Source organism: Leptonychotes weddellii, chromosome 5, assembly GCF_054177405.1.
Source record: "Leptonychotes weddellii isolate Sample4059 chromosome 5, ASM5417740v2, whole genome shotgun sequence".
NCBI classification, from domain to species: domain Eukaryota; kingdom Metazoa; phylum Chordata; class Mammalia; order Carnivora; family Phocidae; genus Leptonychotes; species Leptonychotes weddellii.
This window is the reverse complement of record NC_138373.1, coordinates 4,171,607-4,189,797: the sequence shown is the minus strand read 5'-3', so window position 1 is coordinate 4,189,797 and position 18,191 is coordinate 4,171,607. Positions and strand designations below refer to the sequence as shown.

General features: G+C 52.8%; 2 protein-coding genes across 3 annotated transcripts in view; both read left to right on the top strand.

The window, feature by feature from the left end:
- ZDHHC4 (zDHHC palmitoyltransferase 4) overlaps positions 1-2,697 on the top strand; it is a 4,779-nt gene extending 2,082 nt beyond the window's left edge. The window contains exons 4-5 of the mRNA XM_081822767.1: positions 1,619-1,640; positions 2,257-2,697. Of these exons, the coding sequence (XP_081678893.1) occupies positions 1,619-1,640; positions 2,257-2,628 (394 nt within the window). The 3' untranslated portion in view covers positions 2,629-2,697. The remainder of the gene's footprint in view (positions 1-1,618; positions 1,641-2,256) is intronic.
- A 1,226-nt stretch (positions 2,698-3,923) lies between these two features.
- INTS15 (integrator complex subunit 15) lies at positions 3,924-17,365 on the top strand. Of its 2 annotated transcripts, none has more exons than XM_081819280.1 (6): positions 3,924-4,322; positions 4,841-5,062; positions 6,757-6,922; positions 10,829-11,353; positions 12,111-12,150; positions 16,601-17,365. In XM_081819280.1, the coding sequence occupies exons 1-6, from the start codon at positions 4,161-4,163 to the stop codon at positions 16,788-16,790; spliced, it is 1,305 nt and encodes a 434-aa protein (XP_081675406.1). In that variant the 5' UTR covers positions 3,924-4,160; the 3' UTR covers positions 16,791-17,365. The 2 variants fall into 2 exon arrangements, with proteins under 2 accessions (XP_081675406.1, XP_081675405.1); XM_081819279.1 differs by having other exon boundaries at positions 3,927-4,352.
- The last annotated feature ends 826 nt before the right edge of the window (positions 17,366-18,191 follow it).

Below are 18,191 nucleotides of genomic sequence, written 5' to 3'. Positions count from 1 at the left end.
TTTTTTTTTTTTTTTTAAGATTTTATTTATTTATTTTGAGAGAGAGAGAATGAGAGAGAACACATGAGAGGGGATAGGGTCAGAGGGCAAAGCAGACTCCCTGCCGAGCAGGGAGCCCGATGCGGGACTCGATCCAGGGACTCCAGGATCACGACCTGAGCCGAAGGCAGTCGCTTAACCAACTGAGCCACCCAGGCGCCCACGGTGTATCCTTTTTAAAAATTATATTTCTTTCATTACTTTCTATTACTTTTCTTGTCAGTCATTTGTAGATCTTTTATGAATTATGTCCTTTAACTGTTTACCTGTTTGATACTAGAATTACTTTTGGTTTGAGATCATATAATAATGATAGTTCATTCTTATATTTGTTTTTTATTTGTGTATCTTTTTTGTATAAAAAAATTTAGACATTTTTTCTCATCAGATATCTCTTTTCTTTGTAACTTCAGTTAGAAAGTCTCCCCTGTCAAGAGATGCATCTACTTCTCTCTTACTCCTGACTTTCAAAAATACTGAACTCTTGGGGTGCCTGGGTGGCTTAGTCAGTTAAGCATCTGCCTTCAGCTCAGGTCATGATCTCAGGGTCCTGGGATCAAGCCCCACCTTGTCGGGCTCCCTGTTCAGTGGAGAGTCTGCTTCTCCTTCTCCCTGTGCCCCACCCCACTCGTGCTCTCTCTCTCTCAAGTAAATAAAGTATTTTTAAAAATACTGACCTCTTTCAAAATTCATTTTCTTTACTATAAAAAATAACATAAAAATTCAAGCAGTCCAGAAGTGTTTAAAATGAAAAGGCGGAGAAGCAGGGCAAGTGGGCATAGGTGGTCAAAGGCACTAACTCATATTTGAAAGATGAGTAAGTCCTGGGGATGTAATGTACAGCCTGAGACTATAGTTAACAATACTGTGTTCTGTACTTGACAGTTGCTAAGAGAGTGGGTTTTAAAAGTTCTCATCACAGGGGCGCCTGGGTGGCTCAGTTGGTTAAGCGACTGCCTTTGGTTCAGGTCATGATCCTGGAGTCCCTGGATCGAGTCCCGCATCGGGCTCCCTGCTCGGCAGGGAGTCTGCTTCTCCCTCTGACCCTCCTCCCTCTCATGCTCTCTGTCTCTCATTCTCTCTCTCTCAAATAAATAAATAAATAAACCTTAAAAAAAAAAAAAAGTTCTCATCACAAAAAACACTGACACTGTAACTATGTGTGGTGATGGATGTATTAACTAAGCTTGTTGTGATCATTTGCTGTATGTCATGTTGTACACCTTAAACTTTCACAATGTCCTGTCAATTATATCTCAGTAAAGCTGGGGGGAAGAAGCATAAAATTTAAAACATCTTTATAAAAAAATGAAAAAGGGGCGCCTGGGTGGCTCAGTCATTAAGCGTCTGCCCTTGGCTCAGGTCATGATCCCAGAGTCCTGGGATCTAGGCCCGCATCAGGCTCCCTGCTCAGTGGGAAGCCTGCTTCTCCCTCTCCCACTCCCCCTGATTGTGTTCCCTCTCTCGCTGTCTTTCTCTCTGTCAAATAAATAAATAAAATCTTAAAAAAAACAAAAGAAAAAAACGAGAGGAAAACTGGGAGTTCTCCCCCTCCCCTCCCAACAGCTTCACTCCCCAGAGGCAACTATTTCTGTAGTTTGGTGTGTACATTTCAGGCTTCTTTCCTGTGCGTTTATATAGTCACACACCTTCATGGAGTCTTTTTGTCTTTACACAAATAAGATGCCATTGTGATTCTCGGCTCTGGTCTTTCGCATCCAGCAATATTTTATCAGTGTCTTTCCAAATCAGTACGTAGAAATTGACCTCATTTTTACCGGCTCATTATTCCAGAGTGTGACTATCCCAGGGTTTTACTCTTCCTCATGAATGGACTTTTAACGTGTTTCTTTTAGGAAGAGGGGCTTTTAAAGTCACGACAGTGAATACTCTTGTGCATGCATTTCTGTGGTCGTGTTGTGTTGAGAGAGAGACTGATCTTCTCTGTCCATCTGGACTTTATTTTGATGCATGAACTGAGATCTGTATTTATGTCTTTGTTTTACAAACAGCTAACTAGGAAAGCACCCCTCCTGAGTATCCTTTCCCTTTTCCTTCAATGTACACGTTTCATTTATCTCACTTGAAACTCTTGTACATATTCGGGTTTCCTCCTGGGCTGTTAGTCAGGGCCGTTTATGGTTTTGTTTTGTGTTTAGGCAGTCAGATGTGTACGGAGGTGGGTGAGCTGGGTGGGCAGCTCTTGCGTGTTTGTAGACCAGGCTGCGGCTGGTGGGTGCGACCCTTTCTTGTGTCCCAGCCTGGCTGCCTAACACGCTGTTTTTTCTTTACCCGCAGTACCTGTTCCTGACCTTCCCAAGGATTGTCTTCATGCTGGGCTTTGTCATCATGCTGAGCTTCCTCCTGGGGGGCTACCTGTGCTTTACTTTGTACCTGGCTGCCACCAACCAGACCACTAACGAGTGGTACAGAGGTGACTGGGCCTGGTGTCAGCATTGCCCCCACGTGGCCCGGCCGCCATCAGCAGAGCCCCAGGTCCACCGGAACATTCACTCCCATGGGCTTTGGAGCAACCTCAGGGAGATCTTCCTACCTGCCACTGCACATTATGAGAGAAAGAAGAACTAAGAATGGGAAGTGTTACTGCCACTTAAATATAGTATACATTTATTTATACATATAGCTACTTTCTAAGCATTGGTGTGGTGTTTTTTGGTTTCGGGGGTCTTTTTATCTGGCTTCTGCATGTTTATAAATCGGCTTTCAGTGGTTAAGGAAGGAGTGCCTGATCCTTGCAGCTGCCATGCTAGATCCTGTGGTAGAAATTCCCCTTGTTCATCCTCTGTTCCCTCAGCCTGTTGGAACAGAATATATCTCAAGTCCTGGTGCCAAGGGGATCAAAGATGACTTCTCAGAGGTTCCCGCTAACCTTGGTCTCCCACTGTAGACTCTTGGCTTCTGACAGGAGGGGCCTTGACTGTGTCCCCTGATGTGCAGGAGAGTCTCAGTGAGGTGGGGTTGTGCCTGGCTGCACCCTCTTTGATGCCCTTTCCATCGCTCTCAGGGTAAGGCCTTGGCTCTTCATCTACTTAATCATGCCCAGCACCCTCACCCGGGCCCTCCTTGTAGCCGGCATGGGCCTTTTACAAGGCCCAGTCTTGTGCTTGTGGTCCTCTGCCTGCCCTGCTCTGGACTCTTGTGACCATGTTCAGGTCTTTCCTGCCCTGTTTTTAAAATTCCAAACTAACACCTGGAGTCCCCATCCTGCCACTGCCCCGTTAATTCAGTGCAAAGAGATGGATGCAGAAGAGCTTCACAGAAAGCGGTGAGGGTTTTTAGGAGGGGGCAGTTTTCAGGAACAGGATACCTATGATTCCCATGGCCAGCCGCACTGGAGGGGATCGGGGAATAGGGGGACAAGAACTTGGAGGCCGGGGGTCGGGAGGCATCGTTTGTCAGTGCAGCTCCGAGTTCCAGACTAGATAAAATCTTTGACACGGCCTGCCGGCCTGCCGGCCTGCCGACCTGCTGAGGCCTGAGCCACGGCCCTGCAGCACCACGCCTCTGTTACAGGTGGAAAAGCGCGGTGAAATCAATAGACTTGGAGCGCCGCGCAAAGGAAGCAAGGGGAGCTTCGCGGCCGGCGCGCGGGTGGGTGGAGCGCACAGCCCAGTGAGCGCTCGGTGGTGGGCGTGGCAGCCCAGCTCGGCCACTGTGGACGCGCTCGGCCCCAGGTCCCAGGGCGGTCGCGGGGTCCGGGGGCGGGGCCTGGGGGGCGGGGCGCACCTCTCTCCTCGCGGGCGGGCCGAGCCGCCAGGTGGCGCCCTCCCGAGAGCCGGCCCTCGCCGCGGCCTGCGCTTGGCCCCTGCGGGCCGCCGTCGCCGCGCTCCGCATTCCGCCGCCGTTCCGGTCCGCGGCGTCGGGCTCCCGCTGCCTTCGGTGGCGCCGCAGTCGCACAGCCGGGCGCCCGCTGGCCGGCGGTGGCGCAGATGACCCCCTGAGCAGGCCAGAGCGGGAGCGGCGGGCGGGCGCCGGGGTCGGCGGGCGGAGGCCGGGTCGCGGCCTCTTTGTCTCGGCGGCGGCGGCGGCGGGCGCGCCCGCGGGGCCCGGGGCGGAAGTGCCGACGCGCTCCGAGCGCCCCGGGCCGCAGCGGCCGCACCATGAGCGACATCCGCCACTCGCTGCTGCGCCGCGACGCGCTGAGCGCCGCCAAGGAGGTGCTGTACCACCTGGACATCTACTTCAGCAGCCAGCTGCAGAGCGCGCCGCTGCCCATCGTGGACAAGGGCCCCGTGGAGCTGCTCGAGGAGTTCGTGTTCCAGGTGCCCAAGGAGCGCGGCGCGCAGCCCAAGGTGCGGCGGGCGGCCGGGATGCCCGCGTCCGCCAGGAGGAAACTCCCGCTCCTTTTCCGCCCCTCGCGGTGACAAGCATTGGCCAACCACAGATCCTCTTGCCATCGGCGGCTCGCTTCTCGCCCTTGGCCGCGCTCCTTCGCAGCAGCCCCGGTCCACCTGCTCTGGCTTCCTGAGCATTGCTCAGCTGTGTGCCTGTGCCGGGCGCGCGACAGCCCAGGTCTCGGTGGTGCTGCCGGGAGAGACGTTGAAGGCCCGTAATCGAGTCTCACACCGCAGTAGGTCATCACCCTGAGTGCCCCAGGATGATGTCGAATTCTGATAGTGACATTTCCTGGGATTAACCGAGTTCTTCCGCCTGGGACCCGGGCTTTAGAGGGGTGAACGGTTCCCAGGGAGAAAATAGGATATTTCCTGTTTTCTTACCGTACGGATTAATGTGCACGTTAAAGCTAATTCTTACCGCTTCTCTTGGATTTGTTTTACAGAGGTTGAATTCACTTCAGGAGCTCCAACTTCTTGAAATCATGTGCAATTATTTCCAGGAGCAAACCAAGGACTCTGTCCGGCAGATTATTTTCTCATCCCTTTTCAGTCCCCAAGGGAACAAGGCTGATGACAGCCGGATGAGCTTGTTGGGAAAACTGGTGTCCATGGCAGTGGCTGTGTGTCGAATCCCAGTGTTGGAGTGTGCAGCCTCCTGGCTCCAGGTACTTCTCTAGGAATAGCCTTCTCCTGAGTCTCCGAAGGGGAGTTTAGCGTCAGGAATTTTCTCGTATTTGGATTTCGGGAGAGGCCTTTTCTGTGTGTTATCTCCTTGATGTCACTACCCTGTATGCTAATACCCTACACCTACATTTAGATACAGGTAGTACCCATTCCTGACAAAACCGTAGTTTGTAATGGTAAATGAATTTAAGAAAAAAAAAAAAGTCTTCATCTCCAGGACAAGCAAAAATCGTTTTCCTTAGTTGAAAATGATAAGGTAGTATTTTGAAAACAGCTATGCGTGATGCAGCCCCAAAGATAGATAGATAGATATAGATATAGATATAGATTTTTAAAGGTCATATATATATATATATATTTTTTTTTTTTTTTTAAAGATCACTGTAAGTTAAATTATACAGTTAGGTCGGTAAGCATGTCAATTGTTTTGCATTGTTCCAGGGTGACATTATAAAGATCGTGGCTCTTCTAATGGATATGGATGTAAGAGCCTTCTAGAGTGCTTTTAAATTTATGTAAATGTTTTCCTTGAAATCTGTTTATCCTCAAAATTTGGCTAGAAAAAAATATGTTATTCTCTCTGGTACACAGGTAAGCCTCAGTGGAATCTGTACCTTAATTCTCACCAGTCTGATTTCTGGGGCATCTGAATTGATCATGTGTGTTGTATTTAATGTTACAGTTACCACTCTCCTTTGATCACCTAGTGAAGCCAGGCTTAGCATCTTGTAATTCATCACGTAATTTCCCATTTCTCTCTCCTGATGCTGTCGTGCTGGCTTTTTGCAAAGCAAAGGCAGATGTCAGTGACAGGAAAGGGTCTTAGTGGTTTGAGTCAGGATTTGCCACACCGGGGCGAGGGGCTGCAGCTTCCTACTAAGGAAGGCGGGGATGACTGGTTGGAGGTTGTGGGGGCAGATTTCAGCCTGAGGGAACAATCTGGCCTGCTGTCTCCTTGCAGTTCTCCCCAGCCTCCACCCCCCTATAGACCACGTTGGGGCCCTGGAACTGGAGCATCCTGAGCAGCTGTGGAATGTGGCAGTAGCTACAGATTGGCCTCTGAGTGGGAAGGAAAAAGGCAGGGGAGGGTGGTGACGTAGGATTTGAAAGTATTATGGAAACCTGTAAGGGTAGGATCGCGAAGTGAGGAAGCGCTGCTCTAGAATCACAGGAGTGCTCACAAACTCTCCGCAAGCTCTTTAAAGTGGTACCAGCTGCTCATTTCTGCCTTTGGAGTCTCACCTGGAGGGTCACAGAAGTTGTCATTTCGTCGCCTGAAGTCAGAAGTTACCTTTCCTAAGTGAACTTCAGAGCAAGAGTCAGCAGGCCTTTTTTGTGCAGGGCAAGACAGTAAATGCTTTAGGTTCTGCAGATCATATAGTCCATCACAAGCATTCACCTCTGCCCTTGCAGTGTAGAGAGCAGCCTTACACAGTAAGCAAACAGCTGAGCAGATGCATGTATCAGTAGAAGTTTATTTGCAAAGAGCAGGTGGCAGGATGGATTGGGCCTGTGGGCTTTAGTTTGTCCCGGCCCGGCTTCAGACTGAGCTCCGAACATCTTTTTCCCTTCTTGGGAGCGGTGCTGCCAGCTCGATGGTCTCCACCATGCATACGTCGTTGTCACCCGCTAGCTCACGACACCTGTAGTTACATGGACTGTGGCTTCTTTCCAGCGGACGCCTGTGGTCTACTGCGTGAGGTTAGCCAGGGCCCTCGTGGATGACTACTGCTGTCTGGTGCCAGGATCCGTGCAGACGCTGAAGCAGATACTCAGTGCCAGCCCTCGATTCTGCTGCCAGCTCATCACCTCCGTCACCGCGCTATATGACCTATCCTCAGGTAAACTCCAGACGGGCCGTTAAAGCAGCTCAGGCGACTGCCACTTTTATTTCCACTGAACACCCAGGCGAAATGCCCAGGGGTCGCTTTGGCCTTTTTTTTTCTTTCTCTGAAATGTGTGTTTTCTTTTAGGCTGAAAGTGAAAGGAAGGGACCACCTGGACTTCTGGAATTTGCCAGCAGGGGAGCTTTCCTTGGTGCCTCCCACTTGCCTCGCTCAGGGATGGTCCGAGTGGCAGGCAGCCTGAAAGTGCTGGCATCTGATGTCTGGGGAAGATGTGGTTTCTCCCCAGACGTGACTTGCTTTTTTCATCCCTCATTTTTTATTTTGGAAAATAGCAAAACTTCAGGAAGGTTTGAGACTGTTATAAGTTGGGAGACTCTCACCTAGATTCACCCCCTGTTAACACTTGCCATGTTCTCTGACTTTCTTCCTTTTCCCCTCTCACACACACACTCCAAAGTATTTGGTTTTCCTGAACTTTTGAGAGTTTGTTATCAGCATCATGTACCAAGTCCTTAAGCGCGTATCTCTCCCCCAAGAAAAAGAGCTTTCCTTTACATAGCCCATGGTACCATTATCACGCCTAAGAAATTAAATATCGAGGGAATTCTGTTATTTCTTATATAGCCTATGTTCATATTTCCTTAACTGTCTCAGTAATATCTTTTATAGCCTTTTCCCTCCCCCCGCTTTGAAGGGTCAGGAGAGTTCAGGATCCCATCGGGGATCCTACATTATACATAGTTGTCATGTCACTTTGGTCTTTTTAAATTTTGAACAGATGAAGCATTTAAAAAAAATCTCTTAGGACATTGATGTTTTTTGAAGAGCTCGGGCCTGTTGTTTTGCAGAATGTCCCTCAATTTAGATTTATCTGATTGTTTCCTTGTTCAAGATTCAAGTTAAACATTTTTGGCAACAATGCTGCCTAGGCGGTGATGTGTCCTGGGCACATTGCGCCAGGAGGCATGCATGTCGCTTCTACCGTGGTGACGCTTTTGAGGCTTCTTCGGAAGATGCCAGGCGAAGTCCTCGGGGCAGCCAACAGATGGCATTTGACTTCAAGTGGGAGAAGCCCCTGTCCCCTGTCCAGCATCAGAGCCCTCTGGTCAGATCATTTTATGAAGGCTCCGAATAAAGAAAACCAATACAGGTTGACCAGCTCTGGTTGAATTAGAGCAGGAGTCTCAGACCCACGCTCACTAGGCTCTGCTGCCTGCTTGCCTCCCACAGGGGTGGGTTCCAAGGAACATGGATTGATAAACAACACTTTGTGGAACATAGCGTCCTTTCACGTCTGTGTCCTTGTGTGAGCCCCACAGCCCATGCGGCCCCTGGGCAGGGGCTCTGGTCCTGGATTTCCACATGGGGAAGTTTCGGGCCTCACCATGGTGAGCACTTTTTCTGCAGAGCTGGACTCCAAGCCTGCTCTTCTGTTTCAGGTTCCTCCTCCTTTGCCCTCAGCTCTTGCCGCTCAGAGGGCTGACAGATGGTCTCTTACTCTGCTCTGATGGCTAAACCAGCAGCTGGAGAGCCTTCAGCAACATTTCCATTTGTGTTCGGTCCAGCGGCACCGGGATTATATTTGATTCTCCTTTTATTTGTACCTTTTTTCCACTGCCGTTCAGTTTTTTAGTTCTGTTAGGAAAGTTTATGTGGACAGAGTGTGAACACTGAAGTGCATATCATAGGCACATGTACTTTCAAACCATTTCTGTCCCGGCAGTGTGCCCCTGGGCTGGGAGGCAGGTGTTGTGAGTGGTGGGTGCCCTGCTGCTAGAGTAGGCTGTTCCCTGGTGCTCTCCTGCAAAGGCTTCCTCAGAGCTGTTCCTAGCTGGGGACAGGAGTCAGGCCTTCTGTTTTCCCGTAGAAAAGGTTTCATTAAACCCATTGTACAGTATCACGGTGGCTTTTCCAAGCCATCAGTTATTCCAGACCAACAAGGACGGCAATTCCCTGGGACAGATTAAACAGTGTGCAAAAGGCAGTAATGTTCAGAGCATACCGCCAGCATTCTAGAATGGATGTGAGCCGTGGTGTTTTTCTCTTAAGGCACTTTGCCCGTCTGACGTGTTGGTGACTGTTTTACAACCACTTTATGGAGGTATGATTGATGTACCAAAAGCTGTGCATCTTTAACATATCCAGCTTGGTCAGTTTGGAGATGGGGAGGTCAGTGGGCGCCTGGTGGTAGCCCTGGAGGCGGAGCTGGCGTCCACAGTCAGGATGGTGACTGATCTCTTGGTGACAGCATTCCTGGGGAGTCTGTGCCTCCAAAGTCACAAGACGGAAGCAGCTCACCTCAGGAGACAACCTTCTCTTGCCCAAATGGTGCAGAGAACTTGGGTCTTGGAGTAGGAAGGTCGTGGAGGTGATTCGCTCAAGCACACGCGCTCCCTGTACACCGGGCCCATGCGGCTTTCCGGCTCTTGGAGACACCTCTGCCCAGATGTGTGTGTGTGGAGGGGGACGGCTGAGAGGGCGGTGTTCTGGACGTGCGGGTGTGAGACTGGCATTCCTCAGACAGAAACCCCTCAGGGGGCTCGAGGGGCCAGACGTGGGGTCCCCCACCGTGTATTTTGCCAAGTGAAGATCATGGACGACAGCGGCTACCTACTGTTGTCCTCATTTACAACAGAAGGGCAGGGCGCAGTCGAACACCCGGTCAGTAGGTAGGCATGATCTCAGGGAAGAAGGGCCATGTCTCTGGAGAAAGAGGAGCCTCCACCCACAAATGTCTCACTCACCCCACACTCCTGTCTCGTGATGGCTCTGGCTTCAGCATCCCGGAAGAGGTCCCGTCATCCTTAGCTCTCTGTGAGCTGAGGGCTGCACAGCCCCAGGGACAGGAGGCCGGGGACCCACTCCCACGCTCGTAGACAACTTCAGGGCGTTGTGTGCCAGTTCCGGGGGGCAGTGCAGCCGAGTGCTTCAGAGCCAGGCCCTCTGGGGCCACATGTGGGCCCACCACACACTTTTCATGAGTCCTGGGGACGTGACTTAATATCACCCTGTGCCTCCTCCTTCCAATAACAGGTGGGTTGTTGGAGGAGTGAGTTGATCTGTGTAAAGGTTTTAGACCAGAGCCTGGCATGTAGTAAACCTGAGATAAACGTCAGCATTTGTTTTTATTGTTCCCTGTCCAGGCCGTAGAATGTGCCAGGTCTCCAGGGTCACAGGAGGTCAGGCTTAGACAAAGATTCCAGATCTGGGGCTGAGATGGCTCTTGGCAGCCGACTGACCATTGACCGCACCTGAGCTGCTCTGTGAAGGCCACAGTAGCTGTCATTGGGCCACAGAGGGAACGCCACCAGAGGGACAGACCCTACTCTCTGGGAGAGTCTGAGGTGTGGCAGTTTGGGACATAAAGAGTGTGGGAATCTATTTAAATTGACCCAGGGGACAAACTTCAAGGCGAGGTGGAGTTCTAGGGAATTGTTGATTTAACAAATATGTTTTCGAGGGCGCCTGGGTGGCTCAGTTGGTTAAGCGACTGCCTTCGACTCAGGTCATGATCCTGGAGTCCCTGGATCGAGTCCCGCACCGGGCTCCCTGCTTAGCAGGGAGTCTGCTTCTCCCTCTGACCCTTCCCCCTCTCATGTGCTCGCTGTCTCTCATTCTCTCTCTCTCAAATAAATAAAAAATCTTAAAAAAAAAAAAATGTTTTCGAACCCTACCGTGGCCAAACAGTCCTGGCTCTGGGGAGAATCACTGACTAAGATGGGAGCCCCAGCCCTGACAGAGGGGATGTTCTCAGAAAGGGGACAGAAAATAGATAAGCAGAGCATGTAGTCTGAATGTCAGGTGCCGAGTACTGTGCCCGTAGGGGGGTCCATCTCTCCGCCATCCACTTACGTCACTGGGGCTACAAACACATCTGACTTAAAGCGTCTTTGTTGGCAGATGACCTCATCCCACCGTTGGACTTGCTTGAAATGATTGTCAGCTGGATTTTTGAGGACCCGAGGTTGATTCTCATCACTTTTTTAAATACTCCGATTGCAACCAATCTCCCAATAGGATTTTTAGAGCTCACCCCGCTCACTGGATTGATCTGCTGGTGTGTGAAGGCCCCTCTGGCTTATAAAAGGAAGAAGAAGCCCTCCCTGTCTAATGGCCACGTCACTACCAAAGTTACAAAGGACTCGGGAGGGATGGACAGAGACTCCCACCTCCTATACTCGAAACTCCACCTCAGCGTCCTGCAGGTCCTCATGATGCTCCAGGTGCACTTAACCGAGAAGAATCTCTACGGGCGCCTGGGCCTCATCCTGTTTGACCACATGGTCCCGCTGGTAGAGGAGATCAACAGGTTGGCGGATGAACTGAACCCCCTCAACGCCTCCCAGGAGATCGAGCTCTCTCTGGACCGGCTGGCGCAGGCCCTGCAGGTGGCCATGGCCTCTGGGGCACTGCTGTGCACGAGAGGTGGGTGACTCCCTGGCCCGGGCCCTCCCGGGGGCGGGGCTGCCGCCACCGCCCAAAGGAAAGCAGGGAGTCCCCGACGAATAGCTGTTCTCTGCTCTTTTACGACCTCTTTCCTCTTAGCACGGGACCAGGGTGAAGTCGCAGAGCGGACCCAGGTAGAGCACCAGCCGTGATGTCTTGCGTCTCCCGGCTGCTTTGCCCGGGACCAGGGACTCTTCACCATCTTTCCTCGTAGAGAATCTTTTCTTTTCCTGCAGCCCTTTTTTACTGAGGCATAAGTTACACAACACAGTGCACAGGTTCACGTGCTTGAAGCGTTCCCATCACCTGTTTCCAGGTCTGTGATTCGCCTGCACTTCAGTGCTGGAGGGCTCCCCGTGTCCAGTAACACCTGTGCTGGTTTAGGGACTGTGGGCTTGAAGACGTCGCCTGTGGCCCCAGGCGGTCGTCTCTGTGGTGCGTTTCCCACTTAGTGCCTTGGGCAGCTGATCCGCTCAGCGGGAGCCCTGCCCCTGGCCCTTTCCCAGTCATCTGACAAGTGGCCGATAGACCTCCCTCCCTTCCTGAGTCATGTATTCCATTTGGGGCCTAGTTAAAGCAAGAATCGAAGGAAGAGAGAACGCAGTTTCTAAGTGACGCAAGGAAAACGTAGTTAAGACGCTATCGCCGTCTTGCCGGCATCCTTGAGAAGGACTCAGGGAACGTTTCACCTTGTTGTTTCCAGTCTGTTCCTTACTATGTATCTCCTTGATTTCAGATGACCTGAGAACCTTGTGCTCCAGGCTGCCCCATAATAAGTAAGTGCTCTCAAAGACTTGGGGCTGGGCTGGGCTGGGGGTGGACCCCTTATCCTGGCCTCCTTGGGGAGAGTTGGGCTGCAGGGTTTAGAGCTTCTGTATGTAAGGAGCCCCCTCAGGACCTGATCGTAAGTCGGGGATAGGATAGCGTGACCCACATGATCAGAAAGCCCAAGGGGAGAGTAAATCGAAGAGGTGTGGCCATATTGTCTGGGAGTCCAGGGAAGAAACCAGAGTCAGCTCAGAGTCATTTAGTCACTCGCTAAATTAGCACACATGGTTCGGGGTGACTTCCGACGTTCGTGCACACACATTGTGGGTGACAGTGTGGGTGGCACAGCCCTTTGGGAAATCCTGCCGAGCCGCGCCCCTAGGGCACAGCGTGTGTCCATCAGGCTTTGCCGATGGGTGGCAGCACTGAGTGGGTTCTGAGCATGATTCTCACCAGTTTTCCGTGATGCTTGGGCAGTCGCTTCTCCTGTCTCTGAGCCTCGGTTTCCTCCCTGGTACAGCTAGGGGTATTATTCGTCCGTGTCACAGGGTTGTAGTGAGGATTAAATGAGGTCCTGGTCCCTGGCACGCGGGACTCTGAGCGTAAATGGTGCTTATTGTCATCATTTGGGAGAAGCAGTGCGAACAGTGGTGAAGGGCAGGGCTGTGTGGTCACACGGCTCCTGGGGAAAGGTCCGGGCTGGCTGCTTGCTCTCTGTATGACCCTGGGCACGTTCCTGATCTTCCACTGCCTTGTTTTGTCTGTAAAATCGAGAAAATAATCGTACCTGCCTCACGTCCCCCTGCCTCTCCTGCCCCCACCCCTTATAGGATTTTTGTGAGGACGAGAGTAAAAACACAAAGTGCTTGGAACAGCGTTCTTGTGTTTTTGCTGCATACTTGGTGTGTAGCAAGTATCTAAGAAGTATTAGCTGCTGTTCCGCTTACTATTATTGTCATAACGTATGAATGTCACTTAATCTAATTAATTTCACGGACTCTAAGAAGCAAAAGCTGTGTGTGCGGAAACGTTTCAGGCAAATGTAGTATTATTAGTAGCAAAATACCAGAAGCAACCTCGTGGTCCAGAAGCGTGCGGATACTTAGTAAATTAGGAGTGATACATCAGAAGGACAGAAATTATGTATCCACTCCAAATAGCGACTGTGGCCACTAAGGGAGAAAGTGTAGGTGAGCGCAGAACCCCCTCCTAGTGTGCACAGGGACAGGAAACAGTGGAGTGAAGTTGGTAGGATTTCTAACACTCTCCTTTCTTCTGAGGCTCACACTGGCCTTTATCGGGGACAGAGGGGCTGGGGCTCCAGGGCTGGCGTTGGCAGGCAGTGGGCAGAGGGTGAGCCCACAGCTGCCCAGGGCCTGGCCCGCCGCCTCTGCCAGGGCCGGCGAGTCTGGGCACGTGTGGCAGGCTGATACCGCGCATCACCTGAGGCCAGAGGAGCGGCCGGATGCCGGCCCACGGGCTGACGCGAGAGTAGCTGCGGCCCAAGGACGGTTGGGGATCTTGGCGCCGGGCCCTGCGGTGGGAGGGCAGCTTCGGCGGGTATCTGGGCCGATCCGGAAACCAAATAGGTGGAGTGTGCTGGCTCCTGGTGGAACATAATGGTCCCGCTTGACGTATCCTGTCAGCAGAATGGACAGCTTGTCCAGAGGGCCACCTGCCCCTCAGGAGCCCACACTGTCCCTTTTTTTTTTTTCTTTTTTTCCCCCATGGGCTCTAGAAAAATTCCCTGGCATCTCAGGACATAGTTACTAAGTTGGCATTTTTCTGCTCCTTTTGCAATAATCTCTCTGTACCATTTCCCTGTTCTGTGCACAGCTGTTACCTAACATGTAATGTTTCAGAGCAGTATAGGGTCTAAGGCCTTTCTCGTCTTAGCATTACGACCAGGGGTCCGCATTAGAGTCCCAGTGGAACGTCTTCACAGCCTAAGCTGGGCCCTGTCCTCCTGACCTGTGCGTCCTGAAACCCGGCCTCCCAGGGGCAGCCTGGCAGCAACGTGGGGAAAGACCAGACGCGGAGCCACTTGGAAAACTTCTTTGACTTCTGATAGTCTCTTTTCTGTTAATTATCTTTCTGAATAGACTGGAACCTTTTTTTTTTTTTTTAAGATTTTATTTGAGAGTGAGAGAGACAGCGAGGGAGGGAACACAAGCAGGGGGAGTGGGAGAGGGAGAAGCAGGCTTCCTGCGGAGCAGGGAGCCCGATGCAGGGCTTGATCCCAGGACCCTGGGACCATGACCTGAGCCAAAGGCAGACGCTTAACGACTGAGCCACCCAAGTGTCCCTAGACTGGAAACTTCTTGAAACCCCTTTTATCTCTGGCAGGGTATGCGGATTCAGCCAAACTTACATGACTTAAATTTTGCTTCTGTAATACCCTCCTTAGATTTATTTCTCTGTTTGCTTATTTTGAGTGACTTTCTCACCCCAAGTTATAAAAAAGTGGTAATATAAATGAAAAGGGGCTCCGAAGAGCTTCAGGCCACCAGCTTTCTTCGCGCCTTCGGTTTACTTTCTGAGCCCTTCCCGTGGGCTCTGAGCACCAGACTTTCTACTCAGGGGCTGGGAGGGGGTTAGCGTCAGTCTGCAGAAGACTTAGCCCCCGCTCTCAGAGCTCCAGGTGGGTGGCTGACAGTAGCCAGGGCAAACTGGCCTGGGATTGTTCCTGGGTCAAGCAGGGCCATGTGCAGGGAAGGTGTGGCCTCATGGGATGAGGAAGTCCTCAGGTTGAGTGATGGGCGTGAACAGGGCCTGGCAGGCAGATTTGGTGGTGTGGAGAGACCAGCTTAGACACTGCAGAGACCCTGGGGTGTGGCTGGAGAGCACGAGCAGAGCTGGTCTGTCCTCAGGGAGGAAAGGGGAGAGGCAGGGCTGGGAAAGGAGGCCTCTGTCCTGAAGAAGAGAGGGCAGAAGTTTCTCTGATTAGGGCATAATTGGGTATTTGGGGTTGATTGCAGGATGTGGGCCAGCTAAGGCCTGGGAAGCTCGTGGTGGTGGGGAAATTAGGAATCTGCTGATCTCGCTGGGAGGGAATGTGGGGTTGGAGAGGATGGGACCAATCAGAGGAACTCTTCAGGGAGTCTCCGAAGGGACCAGTATTGGAAACCGAAAGGGATTCCAGGGGGAAGGCTGAGGCCGTGGATGGGTCCTGAGCCACAGGCAGGAGAGAGCAGGCCCGAGGGGGCGCATGGCTCCCAGGGCTTGGGGTGGTCGTGGGTGGAAGGGAGTTGGCGAAGGAGTGACGGGGTCCTCCTGCGGAGACCCTGGGTGTGATGGGTAGGGCTGCAGTGTGGCTGCAGAAGGCTCTCATCCCAGAAGTGAAGGAGCAAGTAAGCAGCAGGGTTGGGAGTTCTGCAGAGAGGGAGGGGGGGGTGGCCCCTAAAGGTGGGTAAGGGCTGGGTCTGGGCCTGGGTCATGCTGAGGGCGGGGCCCATCCCATGCTCATGTCAGAGTCTCCGAAAGGCCTGCTTTCATGTGGCTGTGCTTGCAGTTCAGTTGGGACTGTCATGACGAGTGAGGTTGAGAACACTGAGCTGCTGTGTGCTTGCCGTGTGCAAGGTCATAACCCTCTCAAGCGTAGGTAGCTGGGGCTGAACCCAGGCCACAGATGCTGAGGCTGTGCCCAGAGCTTCCGTGGACTCTAAGCCCTGCTGCAGACCCCCCTCCGCAGTCCTGTCCCTGCCCAGCCTTGGGCACCTGCCCTGTGGTTTCCTCAGTTCCCTCCCCTCGAATTGTCACCTGCAGGATCCTACTTTTCCTACTGCCGGCCCCTCTGTCTCGGGCCGGTCTCAATCCTGCCACCTCCAGGTCACCTTTTTTTTTTTTTTTTAAAGATTTTATTTATTTATTTATTAGAGAGTGAGCGAGAGAGAAACAGCATGAGAGAGGAGAGGGTCAGAGGGAGAAGCAGGCTCCCCGCTGAGCCCGATGTGGGACTCGATCCCAGGACCCTGGGATCATGACCTGAGCCGAAGGCAGTCACTTAACCAACTGAGCCACCCAGGCGCCCTACTATATTCTTTTAAAAAAATACTTATTTGCTTGAGAGACAGCAAGCACAAGGAGCGGGGAGGGGCAGAGTGTGAGGGAGAAGCAGGCTCCCTGCTGAGCCAGGAGCCCGATGTGGGACTCCATCCCAGGACCCTGGGACCATGACCTGAGCCGAAGGCAGTCGCTTAACCGACTGAGCCACCCAGGCGCCCTCCAGGTCACCTTCTGCTTGGTCCCCCCCCAACAAGCCACCCCCATCTGCCCCAAGTTGACAGATTTCCCCCTCTGGAAACCTCCGTGTTCTGTGCCTGCATCGGTGCCTGTCGCTGTGCATGTGTGAGGCCTCGGCGGTGCCCAGGCCCCCTCTCCCTTCTGGGGGCACCGCATCCACGAGGGGACAGGCCCGCCCAGCCGCCGTGCGCCTCACCCTTGTCCTTGTATTCGCAGCCTGCTCCAGCTGGTGATCTCGGGCCCCGTGCAACAGGCACCCCACGCGGCGCTGCCCCCCGGCTTCTACCCTCACATCCACACGCCCCCGCTGGGCTACGGGGCCGTGCCGGCCCACCCCGCCCTGCCCACGCACCCGGGGCACACGTTCATGTCGGGCATGAGCTTCCCGTTCAGGCCCATCCGCTAGGCCGGCCCCGGTGCCGCCGAGGGGCAGTGTGCCCTCCGCCCGGGCCAGAGGAAGCCTTCCAGAGAAGGGGGGAGCCGCCCCATCGAAGAGGACCTTTCGGGGGCAGCCGGCGGCCCCTCGTCCCCGGCGGGACTGTCTTGGTGCGGGAGCTGCGCAGCGTCGCAGCCCGGGGGCCCTCCCCGCCGGGTCACGATCACAGAAGTCCAGATGGGAGGCATGGAAGGAAGGATGGAAGGCGCCCGCCCAGCCACGTGGGCGTCCTGCCGAGTCGCCGATTCCACCGGCCGGTGTCTGTGGGTCGTTTCAGACGCGCCAGGAGCCCGTGCTGCCCTGAGCAGAGCTGCGATGAGCAGCATTTGCAAGTCCCTTTGGCGTCTGTGCGCGGGAATGTGACGGCCCTGCCACCCGGTGTCCCTGGGAGCTCCGTGAGCTCGAAGCTGGGGCCCGGCGTGGGCCGGGCAGGGAGCAGGGCAGGGGGCCACTCGAGGACCGCCCGTCCGGCCCAAGAGCTCCTCTGTTTTATTGGGGTCTAAATTTTCCTTTCATATGTTCAAATAAATTTTTTTCTAAACAGCTTTATAGACTTTATGGACTATTTTTAAAACATAGTCAATGTTTTGAGCGGCAGTGGTTTCCTTGTGGGTCTGCAGTGGTAAGAAGTTTGAATACAATTTTAGGCACTTGTCTTAACAGAAACACTGCCGACCTTATCCCCTCCACCCTGACGGCCCCGCAAGTCTGTCTGCTTCCCTCTGTTTTTGTCATTCCACACGATGGAAGCTATCTGCTTTGAGTTCTCATTTACTAGTTTTGGGAAGGAAATGATGACACTGAGCTCCCCTGGGCTAGAAATGAGGCATGAGAGACACCGCGAACAGTGAGCAATAACGGGCTAAGATGAACTTGTGGGGATGAAATTGAACCTTGTGGTTTGTCTACCCTTCTATTCCTGGCCACACGCCATGACCTGGGAGACCAGACCAAACCAGCCTGCCCAATAAATTCCCGTGTGTGTGTGTGTGTGTGTGTTTAAGTCTGGGGTTCAGGGCATCCTTCGAGGTAAGGAGTATGAGCTGATGCAGCTGCAGCGTAGGGGCCATCCTTGGTTGGAAAGGGTCCCGACCACCTGGGCTTTCTCAGCCGCGCAAGCCTGTGGCTTTCTTTGGGCCCCGGCAGTGCTCAGCTGGGTTCCCAGAGCTGCAGTGGATGGGGAGGAACCGGCCTGCAAGCCAGCCTCTCAGGAATCGGGTTTTAAACTGCTTTTGAGAGCCATGAACTAGAAAGGAAATTGCTCTTTGACTTTGATTTCGTTATTTTTGGTTGATTGTGTTCCCTGTTTATGTGTTTATCTGCTGAGGTCAGATCAGGAACTGAAGTAAAAAAGTAAAAGTAAATATCTGC